This window comes from Diabrotica undecimpunctata, chromosome 5 (assembly GCF_040954645.1).
Source record: "Diabrotica undecimpunctata isolate CICGRU chromosome 5, icDiaUnde3, whole genome shotgun sequence".
NCBI classification, from domain to species: Eukaryota; Metazoa; Arthropoda; class Insecta; order Coleoptera; family Chrysomelidae; genus Diabrotica; species Diabrotica undecimpunctata.
The window spans coordinates 114,689,862-114,712,082 of NC_092807.1; the positions used below are offsets into that span (position 1 = coordinate 114,689,862).

Consider the following 22,221-nt stretch of genomic DNA (forward strand, 5'->3'; position numbering starts at 1 on the left):
GAATCTTTTTACGCATAAATTTTATCAAAAATGTGGGCAAATACATGTTGCGTATTTAATTGTGCTAATAATAGCAAAAATAGTAAGTGTAGTTTTTATAGGTTCCCAAAGATTACATATAAATTGGAGAAAAGAAAAAGATGGATTCGTGCTATTAATATGAAAAAGTAAATATCAGATAACCTCATTTTTATACAATTGAAATAGGAAATATTTAAATAATTTACCTTAAATGATATTTTATAAGGCTTTAAGCTAACAGCAGAGTGCCTGATGACTTTAGCTTTTATATCATAACTTTTACTATTACTGCTTTTAATTACATGCTCTTTCACGTTAAAAACTTGATTTGCCAGTACTAGATTTTTCCCTTTATTCCGTTTGGGGTTAAAAAGATATATTATGAAGAATTTTGAGAAACCCAGATTTTAATACTACATTTATTTTGTACATAAACTGATAAAATATAATTAAAAAGTTAATTATTAATAATTGTCAATTTCGCCTGTATTTAACAATGTCAAACATATGTCATATGTTTAACCTGAAAATTGGTAGGTCCAAAACTGTCAGATGAAGGCGGTAGGTGTCGCGTCAGTCACGCACGGAGCGAATAGAGCGTTGAACTTATCACGATTTTCATTGACATTACGTTATAACTTTTTAAATACAGTCCATCTGGTAGACCTTTGCACAAGTATGACATTATTCACGAACTATTTTTTATAGTACATCTCTTTTCTAATCACATAAACTAAAACGAACAACTTTTAATCGCCCCTTATTCATACGCAACAGCATATATCGAACAAAGACAGCCGTAGGACGATGATCGGTGATTGATTAACCTACTGGCAATTGTAAGTTCTGTTTTGACAGCGTTTGTAATGAATTTATAAATTATTTTTGTGTCATTTAAATATTCAATCCTTTTTCGTACTTATACATATTTTTTAACAAACAGTTGTTACACCGACTAAACGTTACCTTCGTATTCGATTTATTAGGTAAAGAATTTATATTAGCTACTGACGAATAATATAATATACTGGGGTGCAAAATTAACCGGACACTCGGATTTTGTTGTTTTTTTGTTGGTGTTTAGATCAAAACTTGTTTAATTTGTTTGAATTGTATTTTATGCCTCATTAGCGATAACGTTTTTTTCTTGTTTAAACCTGTTTAGATGTTTTACAGAACAATACTTTTACACGTACGTTTTGTTATTAATGTGAAATAGTGGCTTAGTATTAATTTAAGTTTATTGCGGTACTGTACTTGATTATAAGGTCGGCTTTAGGTTTTTGTATTGTCTACTGTTTAAAACTTGCATTAAAAATGACACAAGAAGAAGCAGTACAAGCTGTTGCCTTGCAGGATAATGGGCGGAGCATTCGTTACATCGCAAATGCTTTAGGAATTTCTCAAAGTAGAGTGTTTGATGCAATACAAAGATTTCAGGAAACACGACAATACATCAGAAGGCCAGGTCAAGGAAGACAAAGAACCACAAATCAAGTTTAAGATCGCTTTCTTAGGTTACAAGCCTTACACGATCGTACATTATCAGCACCAGTACTTGTTCGCTTAAATGAATATGGATTAAGGTCCAGAATACCTGTTACGGGAACTCCTATAACAGTAAATCATCGGAGGGAACGTTTACACTTCGCTCGTGAACATCTTAATTGGAGTGTTGACGATTGGAGTGCTGTGCTTTTCACAGATGAATCAAGATTTAACAGATACTCATCAGATGGGCGGCCTAGGATATGGAGAAGAAGTAGTGAACGTTATCAGCAATGTTGTTTTACTTCGAGAGTTCAATTTGGTGGAGGTGGTATAATGGTGTGGGCAGGTATTTTCCTAGAGGATCATATAGAACTTGTTACAATTCAAGGGGGCAATTTGAATGCTCAACGGTGTATTCAGCAATGTTTGGAAGATGCAAGATAATGCTTGTCCGCACAACCCAAGAATAACAAGGGATTACTTGGATGAATTTGGGATTCGTTTATTACCATGGCCCCCAAGGAGTGCAGATAGATATTCTAGGACAACGTATTCGACATAACCATGGTGAGTTTAAAACCATGAATGATTTGAAGAAAGCAGTTCGTGACGAATGGCTTCAAATCCCTCAACCAGACTTTGCTGCTTTAATCCGAAGTATGCCTGATCGGATGAGTCCGTAATTTTGCTCGTGGATGTCTACTAAATACGAAACTCTTCTAAATATCTACACTCTACTAAATATCGTTTTCCATAAAAAATGTTTATATTTAAAAAATGCTAATTTTTGTTTCTCCGCAGATTTTTAAATTTTTTGAATTGTTTATTATTTTTTCTGTATAACATTTTTGGGTTGTAATAAATTTGACTTTTAACTTTTGTATATTATTAAATACTCAATGGGGAACATCTTAAACATTTTTAAATGCCAGTTTTTAGGAAAAATCTGAGTGTCCGTTTAATATTGCACTACAGTGTATTTATTTTAACGTCTAAATTGACATTTAGTTATTTAAATATGGCTAAAACCACGTCAACGGAGTGATATGAAATATTTTTGAAGGGTTTTGAAGGGTATTTGGAATTATAAAAAATGAATGCAATGCCTTTGTAGCCTTTTTCATCTGTTCAACAAATAACATATTGAAATGTATGTTCGTTTATCACAATACATATCATTGAACAATTCTTTATTTAAAAGATTGACTGCTGCATTAAAACCACGACAGACAATATCTACAATTATAAAAAGGAAAGAAAATAATAATCATATTCTTTAAAAGCCAGGCAAAAGTAGACCTCGCCCAAAAACAAGACAACAGCCCTATCTGAAGGTTGTACCAACAAAGTACATAAGTACCATTTTTTCCATCTAAATTTGATAATAAACCAGAAGGTACTTTTTAATCAATACTTTGTAAATAAATGTATGTCGTAAAAAGTTTTTTAATTTGAAATAATTTACAGTTTACAGGTTACAGACAGGCAAAGACCCATCCAGGGTTATGATTCCAAAAGAATTAGAATTTATTTTCTTTACTTTGACCGAGTTAGAAAAGTGCGAATTATTCTATACTTATCTGTTTTTTTTTAGAGAAACATGTTACTCTGCAAAGTATAAATAATAGGGATTTAAATACAAAAAGGACAATAATCGCAGAGCATTAATTGAGCCCACCAGTATTGCTGCTTTAAGAGCCAAGTTCATTCGTAAACATACAGAAAATCGTAATAGTGTACAACCCAGAGGCCTTTTTTAACGTGGAGTTATTCAAGGGGAAATAAAACAATTTCCTGAAAAGACAACAGTGTTAAAAGTGGACAAAAACGTGGACATAAACTAAGAGTATAATGCTAATCGTTTTATACTTCAAAAAGTAGAAATCCTAAGGTTTCTAGGTATTAGAAATCTAACTTAAGATTTTTTACTAAATCTGTGCCTTCTACGATTTTCACGGCGAACAGACGGTGAATTAGACCGAAATTGGGAATCTAAAATTGCATTCCACAACATATTGATTTATCTAGACAAGAATCTTTCGTGAACTGGTTTCTTAAAATCAAAAAACGAGTAAATAAAGATATAGAAAAGACGGTTAAGATTTGAATTCAACAAAGTACCTCTACAATTCGCTTAAACGTATTTCGTCCTATCAGGACTCATCAGAGCGACTGGGTAGATGCCTTGACGCGTTTATGAGAGAAACCACATGCAAATTGTAGATATAGAGGAAAAATGACTTCGTTATTTATTGTTGAAAGAGAACAGTGCAAATGAATGGAGATGCTCTGAGAAACTGATATGACAGCACAATAAATGAAGAAACAAAATCGTTACAAACACATTCAAATTTATAAATATATAAATAAATATACTTTAACCTGCTTACTTGTTTCCCGAAGAATGTTGAATTTTTATCTGCGTATCGGGAAATATAGAGCTTTCTTCGTCCTCTGAATCGGACGAAACCTTTTCGGATTTTTCAACATCTATTTCTTTTGATTCTGCTGATATCTGAATCTCTTCCTGCTTTGAATCTCTAAGCAATTCATCTTCTACGATAAAAAAAAGTGATTTTAAAAATACATTATTTGAAATAATCTTAATTTTGAGGTAAATGACCAAAATTGATAAAACAATATGTACACTAGAATCAGAATACGAATAGACGTGAACATACTGTGCGCACTAAAAGATTTGACCGACCGGTGATTTTGAATGTCAGTTACGCGCTCAAAATCAATTTTTTAAATAAAAGTTGTATCAATTCGACGGTAAAAATTCGATATCTTTTGACAAGTGTTCTATCGACAAAAATCAAAAAAGATTTTAAAGGTGAAGAGTGTATGCAGCATTTTGCCACAATTAAAGTCAGTTTCTATAAAAGTGTTAAATAAATAAACGTTGCGTAATTTTTGCCATTTTTTATGACTCTCATGAGATCATTAAAATTTATCACTTTTCCATTAATTCGTGAAATTTAAATTGGTAATACGGTGAGGGGTGGTTTTAGGGGGAAGCTGGGGTAGGAGTAGTAAACTTTTTTGCATGTTTTTTTGGGTCCCAAAAATAAGATTCTGAGCAAAATTCAGCTTGTTCGAATGATTTTTAGAGGTTCAGTGGCATTTTCGTCTCTGACGACTGAAGTGTAAATAAATTAGTTTATTTATACCATAAATAAATTTGTTTATTTGGGATTTGGTAATGCGTTTTTAGGCGTCTCCATCGAGTTACATCGGATTAAAAAATGAAGAAAAATTGCTCCAATAGAAGCAGAGAAAATATATTTTTTTACGTATAACGGTTTTGTACTTTCAAGCGCAATACCGATGGTTTTTATTATTATAATATATGTTATAAATATCTTGAAGATATGAAACTTTTTTTTTTAAGAAAGAGCTCCGAAAGAAAGAGGTAATGGTTCAAAGATTATCATGATATTGTTTATAACTTCGTCGCAAATTCCGGTTAACTTTGACCGGTTGTAATTAAGGAACCATTTCTTGAAATTCAACTTTTTTCTTTTAAAAGAAGCATCTTGCTGAGTACTTTTCAATGCCCTTTTCTGGATTTAATTTAAGCTAATAAGCTAATAGTTCCCGAGATATTCTATTTGTTTATAAGCCAAAACGTTGTTTATAATTTTAAAACATTCCTGAGGCCGCCCAAAGAGTTAGCATACATACCTAGGCCACGTGACGAGGGGACCAAAATATGAAATTTTGAGACTCATCATACAGGGAAAGATTTAAGGAAGAAGATCTGTTGGCCGAAGGCAGAACTCATGGTTGAAGAATCTACGTGATTGGTATCAATGCAGCAAGCTCAAAAATAAAAATAGCCATTATGATTGCCAACCTTCGTAGGGAGACGGCACTCTAAGAAGAAATTACCTGAACATAATTAAATAAGCATTTAAAATTTAGAAATTTAAAAAATTCAACTCTTTATACAGTCGTTATTTTGCAATACAACGATTCATGTCAACAAAGCTTTGTACAAAGAAAGTCCTAGATGTACTGTACACGATAACAAGTCATTCTGAATATATATCTCTCACACTTCTCCCCTTTTCACGCACTCTTTCACAAAAAAAAATTACAAGTTAAACAATGATTATTTTAAACTTGCACGTCTTAGTATTTTTGTTTCTTTTTAAGCATAGTATAACACGGCCTTTTTCGTAGAAGCCGTCTGCCATACACTAGTCATATTGCAGCCAGTTGGCTTATTATATATCTTATATTTATTCAAGATAACAATTATTCTAAAATCTGGAACCCTCAAATTATACCATCTTACACTGGTCAAGAAAATCGCTTCATGCGATAAGCAGATAAATAAATACGTACCATCACTTTCATCTAATATTTCAACCTCGACTTCATCTTTGCTCATCTCACTATCTGCTACACTGAGTGCATCCTCTTCATTTGCAGTAAGCACTTTCCTCTCTCCTTTGTGTCTTTCGATGCTTCCATCTTCTAAGCGAAACAGAAAACTCAATCCAAGAATAAGATGAGCAGGTGGTAAAAAGTTCTTTTTGCCTCTGATCATGAAACTACCAGTGGTTAGGTATTCACCAGTTGGTGCGGTCTTGCTTACTTGATCGCCCCACACCCAGTATGCATTTGTAACTACTTTTGCTTCCCAGGCAACACTAAAACAAGGAGTATATTTAATTTACTCAAATATATTAATATGAAATATACAAAAAGTTACTTATAATTTGTTTGGGAGAAAATTATACAATATATTATTGTCGATAGTGTCTGTCGCAATTGCAGATGAAACGTCACAAAGATATAATTTCATACTCCAGAATATAAACCCAAATACATTGTATCTTTTAGAAAATATGGCCGCGAAAGCCTAAAACAGGAATCTAGATGCAATTAAATATTGTAGCCTATAGTAAGCTTTGTTCCTTGCTTTAATCCAGTGGGATGAAAGCAAGCAATATCCTTATTGATTTGGGAGTCCAGGAAGTTAAAAGACGCTACTCTTTCAAATGTTTACCGACTCACTGCCAGCTATACTCTCTTCATTGCCATATATTAAATACTGCGCTGATGAATTTTCAACATGAAATAGATTCGTCCCAACTCGTGGGAATAAAATGAACAGCGAGATAAAAACAAAAACACATCCTTCAGAAGAAGGCTCAGAAATTAGTGAAAATTGAGTTTATAAAGTAAAAACATAACGAGAACGATCACAGAAGCGAGTCAGGTTACGGATTCTGTCTCAGCTCCAGATATTAAGCCTGAAGGTATTCATAGAGGAACGTCGCCTGAGTCAATTATTAAAAAACGCGAGAGGCGAATATAAGAAACTAGATTATAGCAATGTCAAAAAAGTATTTAATATGGCAATATTCCCCAAACACTATCCTGATACTCAACCAGATCAGGCTCAAGCAGACGTGACCATCAACAAACTGGAACAAGCAGTGGATAAGACTCCTATCGGAAGTCAGAATCAACTCTTACAGTTCCATAAAACGACGTTTAGCGCAGGGATCATGTGGGTAAACTATGCTAACGAATATACAAAAAATGGACTGTTCCAAGTTACTAAATTAAGTCCGCGAGGCCGAGAAGTCTCTAGACAAACTGCTCGTAATGCACATCAGGGTTGGGATATTGGTTAAAAGTCCGATACAACAGAAGTAGTCTGCGTATGCAGCAGGATTCTCTATGGAAATGGAACTGAACCATCTCCTGCAGAGGGTGGAGTCTGTTCTGAAGACTTGATACTGGGTGCAATTCCGATATAGAAGGAACATTCGACTTCTTACGAGGTAATTACAAGGGCGAATCATATAACAAAAATGGACGAAACAAGCTGCACATTCATAGACTACAAAGGTCGGCAAGAATAGCCAGAGGCTATTCTGGTCATGGGTCATGGCTGGACTGGTCATGGCTGGACTGATAACTAGATTTATCAACGACAGGCATCATATCCTAGGCTCTCTGGGTGAGCTGGTTATCTTAGCCCACGGCAAATATTTGCTATAGAAAACCGAGCAAGCAATCCTGCAGCATTGGCTATTTTTTAGTTGTTGTGCAACTACATTTTCTAAATTCTGCGTGAATGGGATTTACTTTAACAAAGAAAAACACGATCAAACAAAACGATAAAAAATGTAAACCATCTCTTACCTGTAACATATGGCCATTATTCCCGCTTCATTTAACGTTTTTGGAGGTATTGGGTTACCAGTTGGATTCTTTATGATAACGCTACTGGCACCATGAATATCAGCGTGAACATAAGCATCTGTTGGTTTCATATATCTGTAATATATAATAGACATTTCAACATACATGGGAAAGTAAATTTTCTAAACTCAAAATCAAATAGGATTGTTGGGTGTACCGCTTCAAAATCCGTTAATTTTTTAAAATTAACTTACATAATTCAGAAATCAGTAAATTTTATGCGTCCCTTAAAGATTTTAAAAAGACGCCATACATATTTTCGAATGATTATCTTCAAATTGCCTTGAGTTTTGCGCTTCCCCTCAAAAATCTAATAAGTGGATATTATAAGCACTTATCGTTATTAAACTGCGTCTTATGAAATTTCTCTGATTGGTGAAGAACTGATCACAGGATCTCGCGGGTTTGGCTTAATTCAGACAGGCAGGGAAAATAATTATTGAAAATAGCGTCATTTATTGCAAGAAAGTTCCTTCTTCTAAGAGATCACGCCGCTCTAAAATGGCGCCTACATTTCCGTAATCCAGAGGGTCACATGTAAAATGGTTAGAACGATTACAAGAATATCATAACGAGGTTGAACACAGGGCTGAAAGAGTTCACTTAAATGCTGATGCCCTTTTGAGACGACCATGCAGTGCAAATTGTAGTGCCGGAAATGTGAATTTTGTGCAACCAGTAATGGTCCAGTTGGTAAAAAGAAGGCACCCATGAAAGAGAATAATATTGGTAGTTCTATGGAAAGAGTAGCAATCGACATTGCAGGTCCATTTCCAGAAACGGATGATTGAGATAAATATATCCTGGTAGCCATGGATTATTTTTTTAATGGACTAAGGCCTAGGCGATATCTAATCAAGAAGCTGCTACCGTTGTATATATACTGGTTAAAGAATTCTTCAGCCGATTTGGTGTTCCCTTCGAGATCCACTCTGAAAAAGGGCGAAACTTCGAGTCAACCGTCTTCCAAAACGTTTGTAAAATGATTGGCGTCAATAAGACCAGAACGACACCCCTACATTCTCAATCAGATGGAATGGTCGAGGAGATGAACCGAAAACATCTGTCCAAAGTTATATCCGAACATTAGAGAGATTGGAATCAGCACATTCATCTATTCCTAATGGCCAAACCTCAACCTGCCTGATGTTGGGTCGTGAAGTTCATTTGCCCTGCGACCTAGAGTTTGGCTGCAGACCTTCCGAAGAACATGTTGCAAGCGAAGATTATGTCAACCGCCTGAAATTAAGAATGCACAACATTCATGAACTTACCCAACAACACATCCAGTTAGCCAGTGACAGAATAAAAGATCAATATGATTCTCGATGCAAGAATGAAAGCTTGAAGTAGGTGATCTTGTCTGGCTTTATAATGCACAATGTCGTCGAGGCTTGTCTCCTAAACTGCAAAGACAATGGGAAGGTCCATATGAAATTAAAAAGAGAATAAATGATGTAATATACCAAATTAAGAAGTTGCCTAAAGGTAAACCAAAAGTATATCTGCTTTAAAAATCCTAATAGAAAAGACTAACGAATACAATCTCCCATTATGTCTGCCTTTTATAGATTAGGAAAAAGCTTTTGACAGCGTAGAACTGTGGGCAATAGAAGAAGCATTAGTCAACAACCGGATCGACTCCAGCTACAGTATATTAATACATAATATTTACGAACAAGTTGAAATGATAGTGACGTTGAGTAATGGAATCGAAACAAAACCAGTAAAAATCAACCGAAGAGTAAGAAAAGGAGATACAATATCTCCAAAATTATTTACAGCTGCCCTAGAAGATATCTTTAAGTCAATAGACTGGGAAAATAAGGAAATCCCTATTAACGGAAGATACTTGAACCATCTTAGATATGCAGATGATGTATTACTAATAGCCGACACGTGGAATGCACTGAATACGATGATTGAGGAGCTACACATAGAATCTTTGCTGTATATGGTGATTAAGAAGTCATATACAGACAGAAACATACTTGAAGTGATCTTCCGAGAAACTGGCGTATGAAGTAGTGTGTGTTGCATTAACCCGAAGAGATCGTGTCCGTCACAAACAGTAGACCGTTATTTCTTCCTGAAAGGTAATCGAGCCGATCAGATCTAATAGGGGAGCAGTCTAACGACAAAAACCATATAACCGTTGCATCTCAGGGCAATGATAACACATAACCGAATGTTCCGGTGGACTAGTGGACTACTCCATATAATTCTAGAATTAATGTAACTGATATATATATATATATATATATATATATATATATATATATATATATATATATATATATATATATATATATATATATAGGAGCGCTGTTATTAGGAGTTTAGTTAATAAGGTAATATCGTACTGTAAGCTTTAAAAATAAATAGTTTTACATAATTGAGAACTGCTCGTTTTATTTAAGCACGTTACAATATAAAATTATTAATTGAGTAAAAAATACTACAAGTACTCACCTTTTCACTATAAGTTCATTTTGTTGTTGATCCCTTCCACCGATAACGAGATAATTTTCAGAACTGATGAACCAGAAGAACTTTTCAAACCAGTAAGTCTTTCGCGCCTTATTAATGTTAATTATTGTTTGAACTTCTTTCAGAGTTTGTTTAGTTTTCTTTTCGGCAGATTTTAAAGCTTTGCTTTGTGACTCTATTGTCTTCTGTTGTTTCTTTGCCGCTGAACGTTTCTGATCATAATACCTAAAATTATCGGTTTCAATTTACATGGTAAAGCTACTATCTCGCACCCTATACTTTATAATATATCTTACACTTGCCTTTCCTATATATATATATATATATATATATATATATATATATATATATATATATATATATCGACGCGGTTCAACCCGGAAGACTGGTGAGTTTAATATTAATTTTTATAATAATATTAATCTTAGCTCTAAGTTTAATTGTACTAACCGCGGAAATCTTTCCGAACATATATATATATATATATATATATATATATATATTGTTATGATGTGTTTTTTGTTTGAATGATGAGCAATGAGTATTTTTAATAATATGATATATAGGGTTTTTATCGCGGTTCTCAAAGAATTAGCTTGTAAGTACTTTTTTAAATTATCTTTATTATAACTATTATGAAACACACATATATATCTAACCTAGCCAATGTAAATTTAAAATAAACTATCTTTAAATTGATGTTCTTATAAAACTAATTAAATTCTATAGATAATGTTAAATTTAAACAAACTATCTTCAAAATTGAAATTGTTATAACACTAACTAAATTATATTAACAAAATTTTGTACCTTTCTTTCACTGAATGCCTAAATGAACTGTTTTCCACTATATAGATTCTAATCACCACTGAATGTCTTCGTACTTAGGTTATCCTTGTTTTTGGTGAAATTACTTTTCCCAATTATTAGCTTCTACCAATTTAAGATATAGTTTTCTTCACCAGCATTTATACAAGACCAACCAAATAAGCAAACAGCATTTATATTTATTCTTTTCAATATACCAATATCCAATTATTATAAGTTGATTTATACTAATCTCCAACCATAATATAATTTAATTTCTTCCAATATACTTTTATAATCTTCAATAATTATTTGTGTATAATTATAAATGTGCATTAAATATATGCATAATTTTTAATCTTCATTTAACTCACTATATTAAACAATTTGACTATTTGTACCTGATTCACTGACTCCAACTAACTTTCATATTTCTTACTAAACTTTTCTCACTGACTTCTTGAAAATTCTGAACAATTTACTTCACTCTACTAACTTTCATAATGAACTGGCCTGACTTCTGACTAAAAACTGCCATCTTGAATCCAAATCACGGGTATTTATATCTTTTTTGGATATTCCAGAACCATCTGGTAAGAAATCATGTTCTATTTAGTTCTATTAAATACTTGTCTGAATTTTCTGGAACAAACCATTTCGCAAACATGGCCATCTCCGGAGATCCAGAGAATTCCATTCTTTTCTATTAATAATTTTGTTTACATTTAGGCTTTTCAGATCAGAATATATAATTAAATTAGTAACTTAACATTCTAATTTAATAAAATACACATTTCAAACAATATATTATTATAACCCCACTTTATATTCCTAAAAATTTCCTAAAATGTCACTGGGAGACAGAGTTTGTATAGTTGGTTGCCTAGTCACATGGCTCACTCAAACATATCTACCACATTATAATTACTAAAATACAACTTTTTACAATTATTATATGCTAATTTATTAAAAATTACCCTCACATAAATAATTTTTATTAAATTCTCTAGTATATAACTTATTTAAAACAACCAAATATCTAATATTATGTAGTATATAACTTATAAATTATTTTCTATAAACCCTAATCGTCACAATATATATATATATATATATATATATATATATATATATATATATATATATATATATATATATATATATATATATATATATATATATATATATATATATAATTATTTAATAAAATATAGAAGCGGATTCAAACGAAACGCAAAAATTCGAGATTTGTGAATGGGAACAATGGCAATACTGTATCGCGTCAGAGTTTCGCTATAGTCAAATTCACACTTAGAGTGCAGTACGGCTAAGGCAATGCTATTCTTATGGAGAATAAACGCCCAGGGTTGTCGGCCTTGGCTACAGCAGGTAGCAGGTAGCAGGCTAAGCAGGTAGCATTATTGAGAAAATTTCACTGGAAGCAAATATCGATGTACCTCCCCTAAAAATCCACATGTACTTACTTTACAATCAAAATTAAACCCCAATGAAATTCAAAAGTATTAACTTTACTTATAGGGAACCCTAATACTATTTCAAAAATAATTAATTTCTGATTTTGATAAAGTCATAAAATGTGATGGATGTTTCATAATAAAATATTTGAATTACTTACTCATATTAATTTTCAACAAAATCTTTTTAAAATTTTATGCACAATCTAAATACTAGCAGAATAGATAGTACACTGTAAATATTTTAGATCTGTAGATTAGTTACAGTGATGTGGAAGTGCAAATTTTCATTTTAAAAATAGACTATTTTCTATGATAAGTCTAATGTTTGATCTATGTGAAAAACCCTGTATATGGCTCTGATATTTAAGGAAAGTAAAAAAGAGGCAACTTACTTTCTTGCATTAGCAAATGCGGACAATGCTAAATCCACATCAACAACCATTGTGGGTAAGGCATCATTCTCAACATCAGAATCATTACCCTCAAACGGATCAGCATAAGGATCACACAATTGTAAAGTGATGTGGTTTATTTCAAGTTTCAGTTGTTTGATTTGCTTTGCTACTGGATCTCCTTTGGATGCAGCTTCTTTTACCATATCAGTGATATCTTCCCATGATAACTAATTACAAATAATGACACAAATTAAGAATAATTATGTCACCAGGACAGAAGATAACTATTTGGTAAATATGATAAATGATAAATATTTGATACACTAAAGTTTGAAAGCAAAAAATATAAAAAATATTCAATAAAACATACCTGATTTGCTAAGAGAGTCTGTATAGCTGTAATGGATTTATCTACCAATTCTTGATTTCTAGTAATCAATTCAGCTTTTTGCTTATCAACAGCTTGAGTTTGTTCCAAAGCTACCAATCTTTGATCGTGATCTTTCCTTACATTTTCCAACTTTTTCATTGCCTCCCGTTCCTGCTGAACAGCTTTAAGCTCTATTTTTTGACTTTCCAGTGAAGAGAAGAATTCATCTATTGCTTCGTTAAACGTTGGAAATTCTTTAAAAGACATTTCTTTGTGCTGTTCAAAGAGCATTGGATGAAATTCTTGGTTTTCATAAAATTCACCATTTGGGGTCGCTTCTGACTTAGCACGCTCAATTTTTTTCTGAAGAATATAACCCTGCAATGTACCGAATTTTAAAAACTATAGTAAAGATATTTGAATAAATAGCATCCTACATACTCTAGATTTAAATACGGTTACTGATTTTATGAAATTCAATAAAATTTACAAAACAAACAATAAAAATAAATTATTCAGTTATATACTATAATATATAAGCTATAACAAACGAGGAAAATACCAAAACTATCAATATAGAAGTAGAATTTTGACAAGGTGTTAGCCTGTCTATTATACTTTTTAACATAGCACTAAATAAAGAGATTAAAAAAATTATAATTAACAAGATGATCTTCCAAAACTCTACACAAATTATAGGGTATGCTGATGGCATGATAATAGTGGCAGGAGATACAAAAAGCTTAAAATGCGCACTGATGATTCTGATGAAGATGAAGTGAAAATTAGAGGACTACAAGTAACTGAAGAAAAAATGAAGTATATGTTAATATCAGGAAAAAGGTGTAAAATAGATAATATATAAAAACTGATCAAGGTATATTTCAAAAAGTAGAGTTAAGTATCTAGGTGTAACAATAAACTCAAAATTTGTTTAATTTATTAATGTTTTGTATTTTTAAAATGACTTCTCAAAGTGAATATCGAAACGTCAAATAAACTTAAAGATAAATGGAAGCGAAAAAAGAAGGCGACAGGGCATACAATCTCGAAAAAGTAGACGACATAAGAGTGGTGGCGGGCAAACAGTAATTGGCAAAAATATACATGCAGGGGCAGATATACCACCCGTTTTACTATTTTAGAAATGTGTGATATATTTTATATTATTTACTTTGTTTTGCCTTTTTTTCTTTTCATATAAAGTTGTTTATCATCTTCACAATAAACCATACTCTCATTATTTACATTCAGGGCCCTAACCAACTTAAAGTAAATATTTATTACCAACAAAAGATTACATAATATAGGGATACTTTTCATGCTAAGTTGCCTTTCATGGCGACTTTATTACAACACAAGACAGGCAACGGCTGGGGTAAATATATAATATAAGGATAGACAGAGGGAACAAAGCTAGGTTTATACATTCACATTACACATTCCATCCTAAACTTTTCTTTTAGTCATTTTTAAATATCCCCAGAAAATTGACTCTGAGGAAGAGGTATTTGTTCTTTTATCAGATTTTTGTAACAGGTGGCACATTACTAACAAAATGTTTTAGAAATAAAAAAGATAATTTATATTGATTACAATTAGCATGTCAGTAAAAATAATGAATGATATAACATAAATATGTCACATAATGTATGATTGTCCATACCATGTATCTAAGTTTATATAGTTAAAATATTACAAATACACTCTACCTTAGTCTGGCCACCTTTGGAATTTTGAAAAATATTTTCGGCATCTAAAATTGTTTCAAAAACTTTATCAAGATTTTCAACTGGATCAAAATTCTTTCCAATTTTGGTAGAATTTGGAAAATTGTGTTGAGCTAGGACATGTTCCAATAGAGCAGGACCATATTCTAAAATGTTAAACATAATATTAATTATAACACGGAAGTAGAAAAGTACTATATATATATATATATATATATATATATATATATATATATATATATATATATATATATATATATATATATATATATATATATATATATATATATATAAATTACCCAAAAGGATTATCAAAATCAGGATTATCATCCAACTGCTATCTTGAGTCTTGATTATAACATGTGTGGAAACACAAAATAACGAAGTAGTAAAACCTGTGATTTACATATTAAAACTTGAATTAAATTAAAAGGGTGTCAAAAATTTTGATAACTAAAGAAACATTAAACCTACTAAATACAAACTAATTGTAAGATACTTTATCATTTTGTTAAAATTAATAGTACTAATTTAAGACATACATCATGTTTATGTCATTTGTATAATTTTTGAACTACACCTCATTCAAATTCGACGTGCAGTAAAAGTAAACAAAACCAGGCTATGTTACGTAAGACTCCATAGGCGTGCGGTTTTGCTTTCATATTTCCTATCAAATTAATAAAACAGTATGTACAATTAAAGATTTGTTTACTATGAACAACGAAGATAAAATATACAATGTTAGTATTATTTTCAAGGAAATTCAAAATTAGCTTCACTACTGTAAAATAAAAAGAAACTTATGGTTTGACAAAAATAATAAAGCAGTAATTGCAACGTTGTTTTGACACTTAAACGATCGAAATCGAAACATCAAATACACTTATTTTTTAATGTAAATTGTGTGTTAGTTCGCCTCAAAAGAAGTAACTTATTATTATGTTTTCAGTTTTTATTTGAAAAACAATAAAACTCACGTGATCCAGATTACAAATGTTACCAGAAATTGAAATCTCATTTTATATAAATTTCGTAAATTTGAATACAGATATACCTTAACTTAAAATGTTTTCATAAACGAAAATTTTGTATTAAAAAAAAATAAGGCGCACTTGGAAAAGTGCCGCCAGAAGTAAAAACTTCTTAAATTGCGTTAAAATTATGAGTATTAATATCTAAGAGCTTCCGGTTTAAACGGGGCTGCCAGTCATGAACTGAGCTCTTAATCGCACCCCATTCGTTTTTTAAGGAAAACGAAGTTTCAAACAAAAACCTATGCAAATGTCCGAGAAAATCATTCGTCAAAAATAAAAAACATTCTACATATCTGACTAATAAATAAAACAAAAAACTCACAGTGTAAATTAATATTTTATTCATAATCAGAGTCTGACGTGCTGCTCTCATTAACTACGTTAATTATCAGTGGTTCAACTTGAGTCTCAATGATATTGTCAAGATCCCACATCTTTTGTTCGACTTTATGCTGAACATGCTGTATACATTTAATAATTTAATACGAAAGCAAAAACCGTATGCCAAATTTTGATTTATTGACTAAGAAGGCTTCTGGCTGAGTACAAAATAAACAACTGATCAAATCCTATCACGCGATATAGAAAATGAAAGGGAAGGATATAACGAATATATTAAGATAGAAAATCAATTACATATCTTAATAGATTCGTTATATCGTCCCTTTTCATTTGCTATGTCGCAAGTTAGGTTTCGATCAGTTGTTTATTTTGAACTTACCCAGAGGCCTTCCTTAAGTCAATAAATCAAAATTTGTCTATAGTAAATTTATTTTCATTCATAGTGCCTTATGATATCTCGTACATAACTATACATTCTATATAATCAAGATCCTGTGTAGTGCCATTTTGGTAGTCGCCATGTTTTTTTCTATCTTAATATTCGTTATATACTCCCCGTTTAATAAATATCGACAACCGAGTTAAAGAAAGCGGAGATTCAAAAGTGGCTGCGATCAAAAGTTTTGACAATTCAGTTCTAAAAGTCGAGCTTTTGACTATTGTGAATAAACATAAAAAAATACACTATTGTTAGCATATTGTAGATGAAATGGGTAAAGAAAAAAGAAGGTATTCACAGGCACTCGAGGTAGATTCTGAGTAAAATATTACCTAAGTTACACTTTGAGTTTTTTGTTTTATTTATTACTCAGATATGTTGAATGTTTTTATTTTTGACAAGATTTTTCTGACCTTTGCATAGGTTTTTGCTTTGAAATTTCGTTTTCCTTAAACCAGCGAATGGAGTGCCATTAAGAGCTCAGTTCACGAGTGGCAACTCCGTTTCAACCTTAAATATTACGTTAAAAACATTTTTACACATTTAATGTAATTGTATTTTAATTCCGTGCATTACAATAACGGATTCACGTTATTATGTTGTTGGAAAACCTCATTCTAACATGTTTATTCAGTTATTTTCAGTTCTGTTATTCCTGTGAACGACTTATGCTACGATGTCTACTTCATATTTTCATATGTATTTCATAATACAGGAAAATATAGGTTTATACATCGTTAAAATCATGATGTGGGAATGCCCCTCGTAACAATCATACTGTTGACGGTTTATTTATACTTACCGCAGCTCTATCTTGTATTTAGTGTAGAAATGTTTAGAAAGGTTTTCGAAGCCCCGCCCATTGTAACGTCAGAGGTGAGGTAGTCCATTAATAAACACAACTGACTGTTTCCACTAAACAGACTCGAGTTTCAAAAACAATGTAATATTCACAATGTTGATAACGTGTGTTGGTTTGTTTACTGCTACTGCATCTTTAAGGTAAATTTGGTATAGACAAATATTTGAAGACCTTAACCCTTTCAGTCACTGTGTCGTCAATTGACGACACAAAAATTTTAACTTCGTTTAAGTAAATATGACAGTTAGTCACAATTTTGTCAATTGAAAACATCAAAAACGGGCCCTATTTGATTTAAAAAAAAATGCTAATATTCCTACCAAAACAATTACCTTACAAAAGAGTACCATAACTGGTAATAATTTGGAATTATTAACAAAATATATTTCATTACACTAAAAAAAAAGCGTGACCGAAAGGGTTAAATCTGTCTACCTCTCTAGCTCTCTTTCTTACCCTCTCTCCTTGTCAGTCTTGGCCACTGGAGAGAGAGTAGTAGTTGTTATAATATAGTGTATGCCCTGTGTCCATAGACTTCTGTGTCTGGTTATTTCTATCACATCATGCATCAGTCTTTTGCAACTTCCTGTAATCTGGTCAATCCATATCCACTAGAATTACATTGTGGTATCCAAGAGGCATCCAAATTTATGATGGGACTATGACATAAGGTCACAAGCTGATACAACATGGTAGAGAAAAGCGAATATTATACAATTGTAGGCAGAAATGAAGAACAAATATGTAAGGGAGGCTGCACTTCGGAAGAATACACTGATAATGATGATGATATGTATATACATAGTATTGTCCAAATATCTTGTATCATCCTTTATGTACCTCATTTTGTAGATATCTATCACAAAGTATACTTACCCAAATTGGAAACAAGAACTTTCTTTAGCTGGTCTCCAGCTTTAGCCTTGGTTAAAAGTTCTAAAAGTTGCTCTTTAGAAATAACACCACCTTCTCTAGCTCTGCCTTGAGGATATTTTTCTTTTACTGCAAATTTTAATTTATCCCCTTCTACATGAGGTCTAAGAACATACAAAATTGTGTGTTCATAATCTGTCAGTAAAATATTACCCCTATCATATAATTCCAAAATGAGATGATAGGCAGCTTCTCCAGTTCCAAATTGAAGGTCTACAATCCTGTCTGTTCCCAGTTGGGTTAGAGATTCCAAGCGTTTGTTTTTTAAATGCTTTCTCATCTAAAATTCAACAAATTAGACAAACAAAATAAACTACCAATGTAGTTCATCCAATTTACATCAAATTGCTTTATTTATAATGGCAATGATGGTCATTTTACTTACTTTCATGCTGAAACCAGAGGGAGCAATATTTTTAGGCCATTCAAAATTAGTTAGATGAAAACGATTACCAGATTCAAGTAGTAAAACTTGTTTTTCTTCAGTCCTTTGTAGTCTTATTAAGTAAGTCTTGTTATCAATATCATATATATTATTAACTCTCATACCAATTAACCTGAAAAACAATGGAATAAACAGATAATATGGTACATATAATGTGATGTATTCTTACTTTTGCAATTCTTCTGTAACACATACGATATCGTATGTGTTAAATCGAGTTTTCATGGTTGGTCAAGATGGACAGAAAAATTTTTAAAATAATTTTTAGTGTGGATAAAAAACCATTGCCAACAAGTTATTTATTTTGACTTCTGCTGCAGACTTAACCTTATCACTTCCTTGCACCTTGTTCCTGCTGCTGGACGATTTGACAACTCGTCAACTCGCCTAACCACGTCAATGTTGCCAACTATAATTTTTTTTGTAAATCTTAAGCTGGATTTTCACAGATCCGATATCCGATGACACGAAATACGAAATTTTTCGTACGAATATATTTAATTGTCGTATCCCAAGAACGGTTGGTCGTATCCGAAATTTTTTGACATATATGTCATATATATGTATCATGTGTCAGATTATTGGATGTATTAATACATAGATAAATAATATAGTATAAGATTAATATTTATTTCAATTAACTGTCAATAAATGTTAGCTGTTTTTTTTTGATATAATGTATATTATATTGAGCTACGTTCTCGTCGTTTTTGCCTCACATGGTGTAGAAGATCCAAAAGCAACACTTTATTCATTGCATTTATATAATAATTGGGTCTTTGTTCCATTTTAAATATATTTCAAGTAGTAAACATAAACACTCCACAAAAGTAAGGTTAAGGTTCAAGTTAGAATGTCAACAATGTTAAAATTCATCCGATTTTCGTGCAAAAGTTGAAATATTTTTAACTTCTTCCGATGACTTTTAATTTCGTACGAAAATTCTACCTGTCATTTTTCAACCAATGAAATTCGCTGAAATTTATATCGTATCATCGCAAGTATCATCGTACCGTCGGATATCGGATCTGTGAAAATCCACCTTTATCTTTGGAAAATCTTATCGGTAATCGGTAAAACGGGCTTTACACCAACAATAAATTCATGAAGAAATTCATGAAGTCGCTTCAAGGTCAAATTTGACGTGTGTAAAGCACAATTTGACATCCAATTTTGGCGTGAATAACTTCATGAATAAATTCGTGAAGAAATTGACGAAATAGAACATCGCTACTTTCCGGAAAGACCGTCGCAACTCTGAAATATCTGTTTTTCGTTTTGTTACAGTTTTGAACACAGAATTTCTCAATCTATTGCCAAAAAAATCGTCACAACCATAGTCCAAAAAATAATCACACGGCGCCACTGTTACGAATTGTCACTGTTCTGAATTTCCCCTCCATTACCATTCAAGACTGACTCACTTCAGTCACGACGTTGTAATTGCAGCGATCCGGTTTGTTTTTCAGTCAAGAACGTCTTGATATAAGAGGTGTCGTCTGTGTTTATTAATTATTTCAAGAAATATCGTCATATCTTTTATTTGTGCCAGTTGTCTGGGCAAAGGTAAGTAGATAGTTTTTTAAAGTTACAAGTAACATCGTCACATTTTAAGTTACGCCTGTCTTCAAGGTAATTGTGAATATTTTAATGTATCGTAATTTCAGAGATAACGATCATAATTTAAAAAATTACGGTTTGGCTTGTAAAAACTAAATATTATTTAGGTTTCTTGTGTTATAGTTTTTGAATTATTATGAGTGAGACGTTTTTTCCTGAAATAAAGAGTTAGATGTAAGGTCTGCTAAATATCAGATTTCGAGTTAGAACGTTCTTTCTTGAATAAACATTAACATTTGTTAGAAATCAATGTTACGGCGGCCGTATTCAGTTATAAATGCGTGCATTTCTGGAAATACTTTGTGAATTTAAATTAAGTTTTTTTTCCTTTCAGACATATAATGGAAACTAAGCAAAACAGAAATTCACTGATAATGAAGCTTACAAAGAAAAATGTAGAAATTCATAACATTGATAAGCCAATGTGGGCAATTCAAAATTTTTTAAAGGAATCAGAAGATCACCTTAGTTTAAAAGGTATTGTAGTTTATATTTTTTATTCCTATTGTGCCTTGTACACAAAAATATATTTTTTAGAATGTATCCAAGATGTTAATAAAGCTGATGCAGAACAACAAGCTATCTTGGAATCATGTGTAGTATCATCTTTAAATACAACAGAGAACAGAACCATGGGAGAAACATCAGAAAAAACTTATACCGAATTATCCACATTACAAGGTAAAATACTCCTGTGTCCTTTAAAATACTACTTTAAAGAATATTTTTATATTTTCCAGATAATGAATATAACGTAAATCAGTACGATTTATTTCCGTCTAGTGTATCTCAGAATAACCATAATGAGAAAGATGTAATAACCGCTTCAAAATGTGAAACAAATCTCATCGAAATAGAAGACAATCAGATGGTTGAATGTCAAGGTATATTGTTTTATTTTTGTTTATTTTTGTGTTATTCAATTTTATGTACATTTCAGTTACAAATCCTTCAACGTCCAGTATACCTGCTGTTACCCAGCCGTCAAATCATGATTGTTCCCGTTCTTCGAGTTCATCCAGTGTTAGCAGCCAGTCCAGTAGTTCTGAACCATTTGGCTCAGGAAAATCAGATATTGATCCAGAATATGATGTAAGCGCAGACGTCGCGTCAGATTCTTCCGATTCGGGTGATGAAAACGACACAGCAAAACTGGTGGTTAATAGGAAAGAAGATCAAACAGTATTACTCGAGAAACAAAAAGAGGATGATTCAACAAAACAAAGAGGAAGAAAGAGAACATTTAATGAGGCCAACTGGAAAAAAATGTGACTCGACGCTTAAGAAACAGTGGAAAAAGTTACACATCAGTAAAAATTTCCAAACTGGCAGATGGAACTAAAATAAAAACACAAATAACTAGAGATGCAAAAAAAGTGTTACAACCTTGTACTGAAAAATGTAGGCTAAAATGTAAGGAAAAAATCATGGAAGAACAACGACTAGTAATTTTTAACGAATATTGGAACTTAGCAGATCTACAAAGACAAAGGGATTTTATTGCATCATCATTGAGTCCCGTAGCAAAATCAA

At 31.9% G+C, this 22,221-nt stretch overlaps 1 protein-coding gene across 1 annotated transcript in view; it reads right to left on the reverse strand.

Moving 5' to 3' along the window:
- Clbn (Nuclear export mediator factor NEMF homolog Clbn) overlaps positions 1 to 19,451 on the reverse strand; it is a 29,274-nt gene extending 9,823 nt beyond the window's left edge. Inside the window, exons 1-10 of the mRNA XM_072532582.1 lie at positions 19,238 to 19,451; positions 19,009 to 19,180; positions 18,567 to 18,903; positions 14,993 to 15,156; positions 13,281 to 13,658; positions 12,908 to 13,137; positions 10,213 to 10,455; positions 7,681 to 7,815; positions 5,866 to 6,173; positions 3,903 to 4,068 (exon numbers count right to left, since the gene is read on the reverse strand). Coding sequence (XP_072388683.1) covers positions 3,903 to 4,068; positions 5,866 to 6,173; positions 7,681 to 7,815; positions 10,213 to 10,455; positions 12,908 to 13,137; positions 13,281 to 13,658; positions 14,993 to 15,156; positions 18,567 to 18,903; positions 19,009 to 19,180; positions 19,238 to 19,293 — 2,189 coding nt within the window. The 5' untranslated portion in view covers positions 19,294 to 19,451. The remainder of the gene's footprint in view (positions 1 to 3,902; positions 4,069 to 5,865; positions 6,174 to 7,680; positions 7,816 to 10,212; positions 10,456 to 12,907; positions 13,138 to 13,280; positions 13,659 to 14,992; positions 15,157 to 18,566; positions 18,904 to 19,008; positions 19,181 to 19,237) is intronic.
- Between the last annotated feature and the right edge of the window lie 2,770 nt (positions 19,452 to 22,221).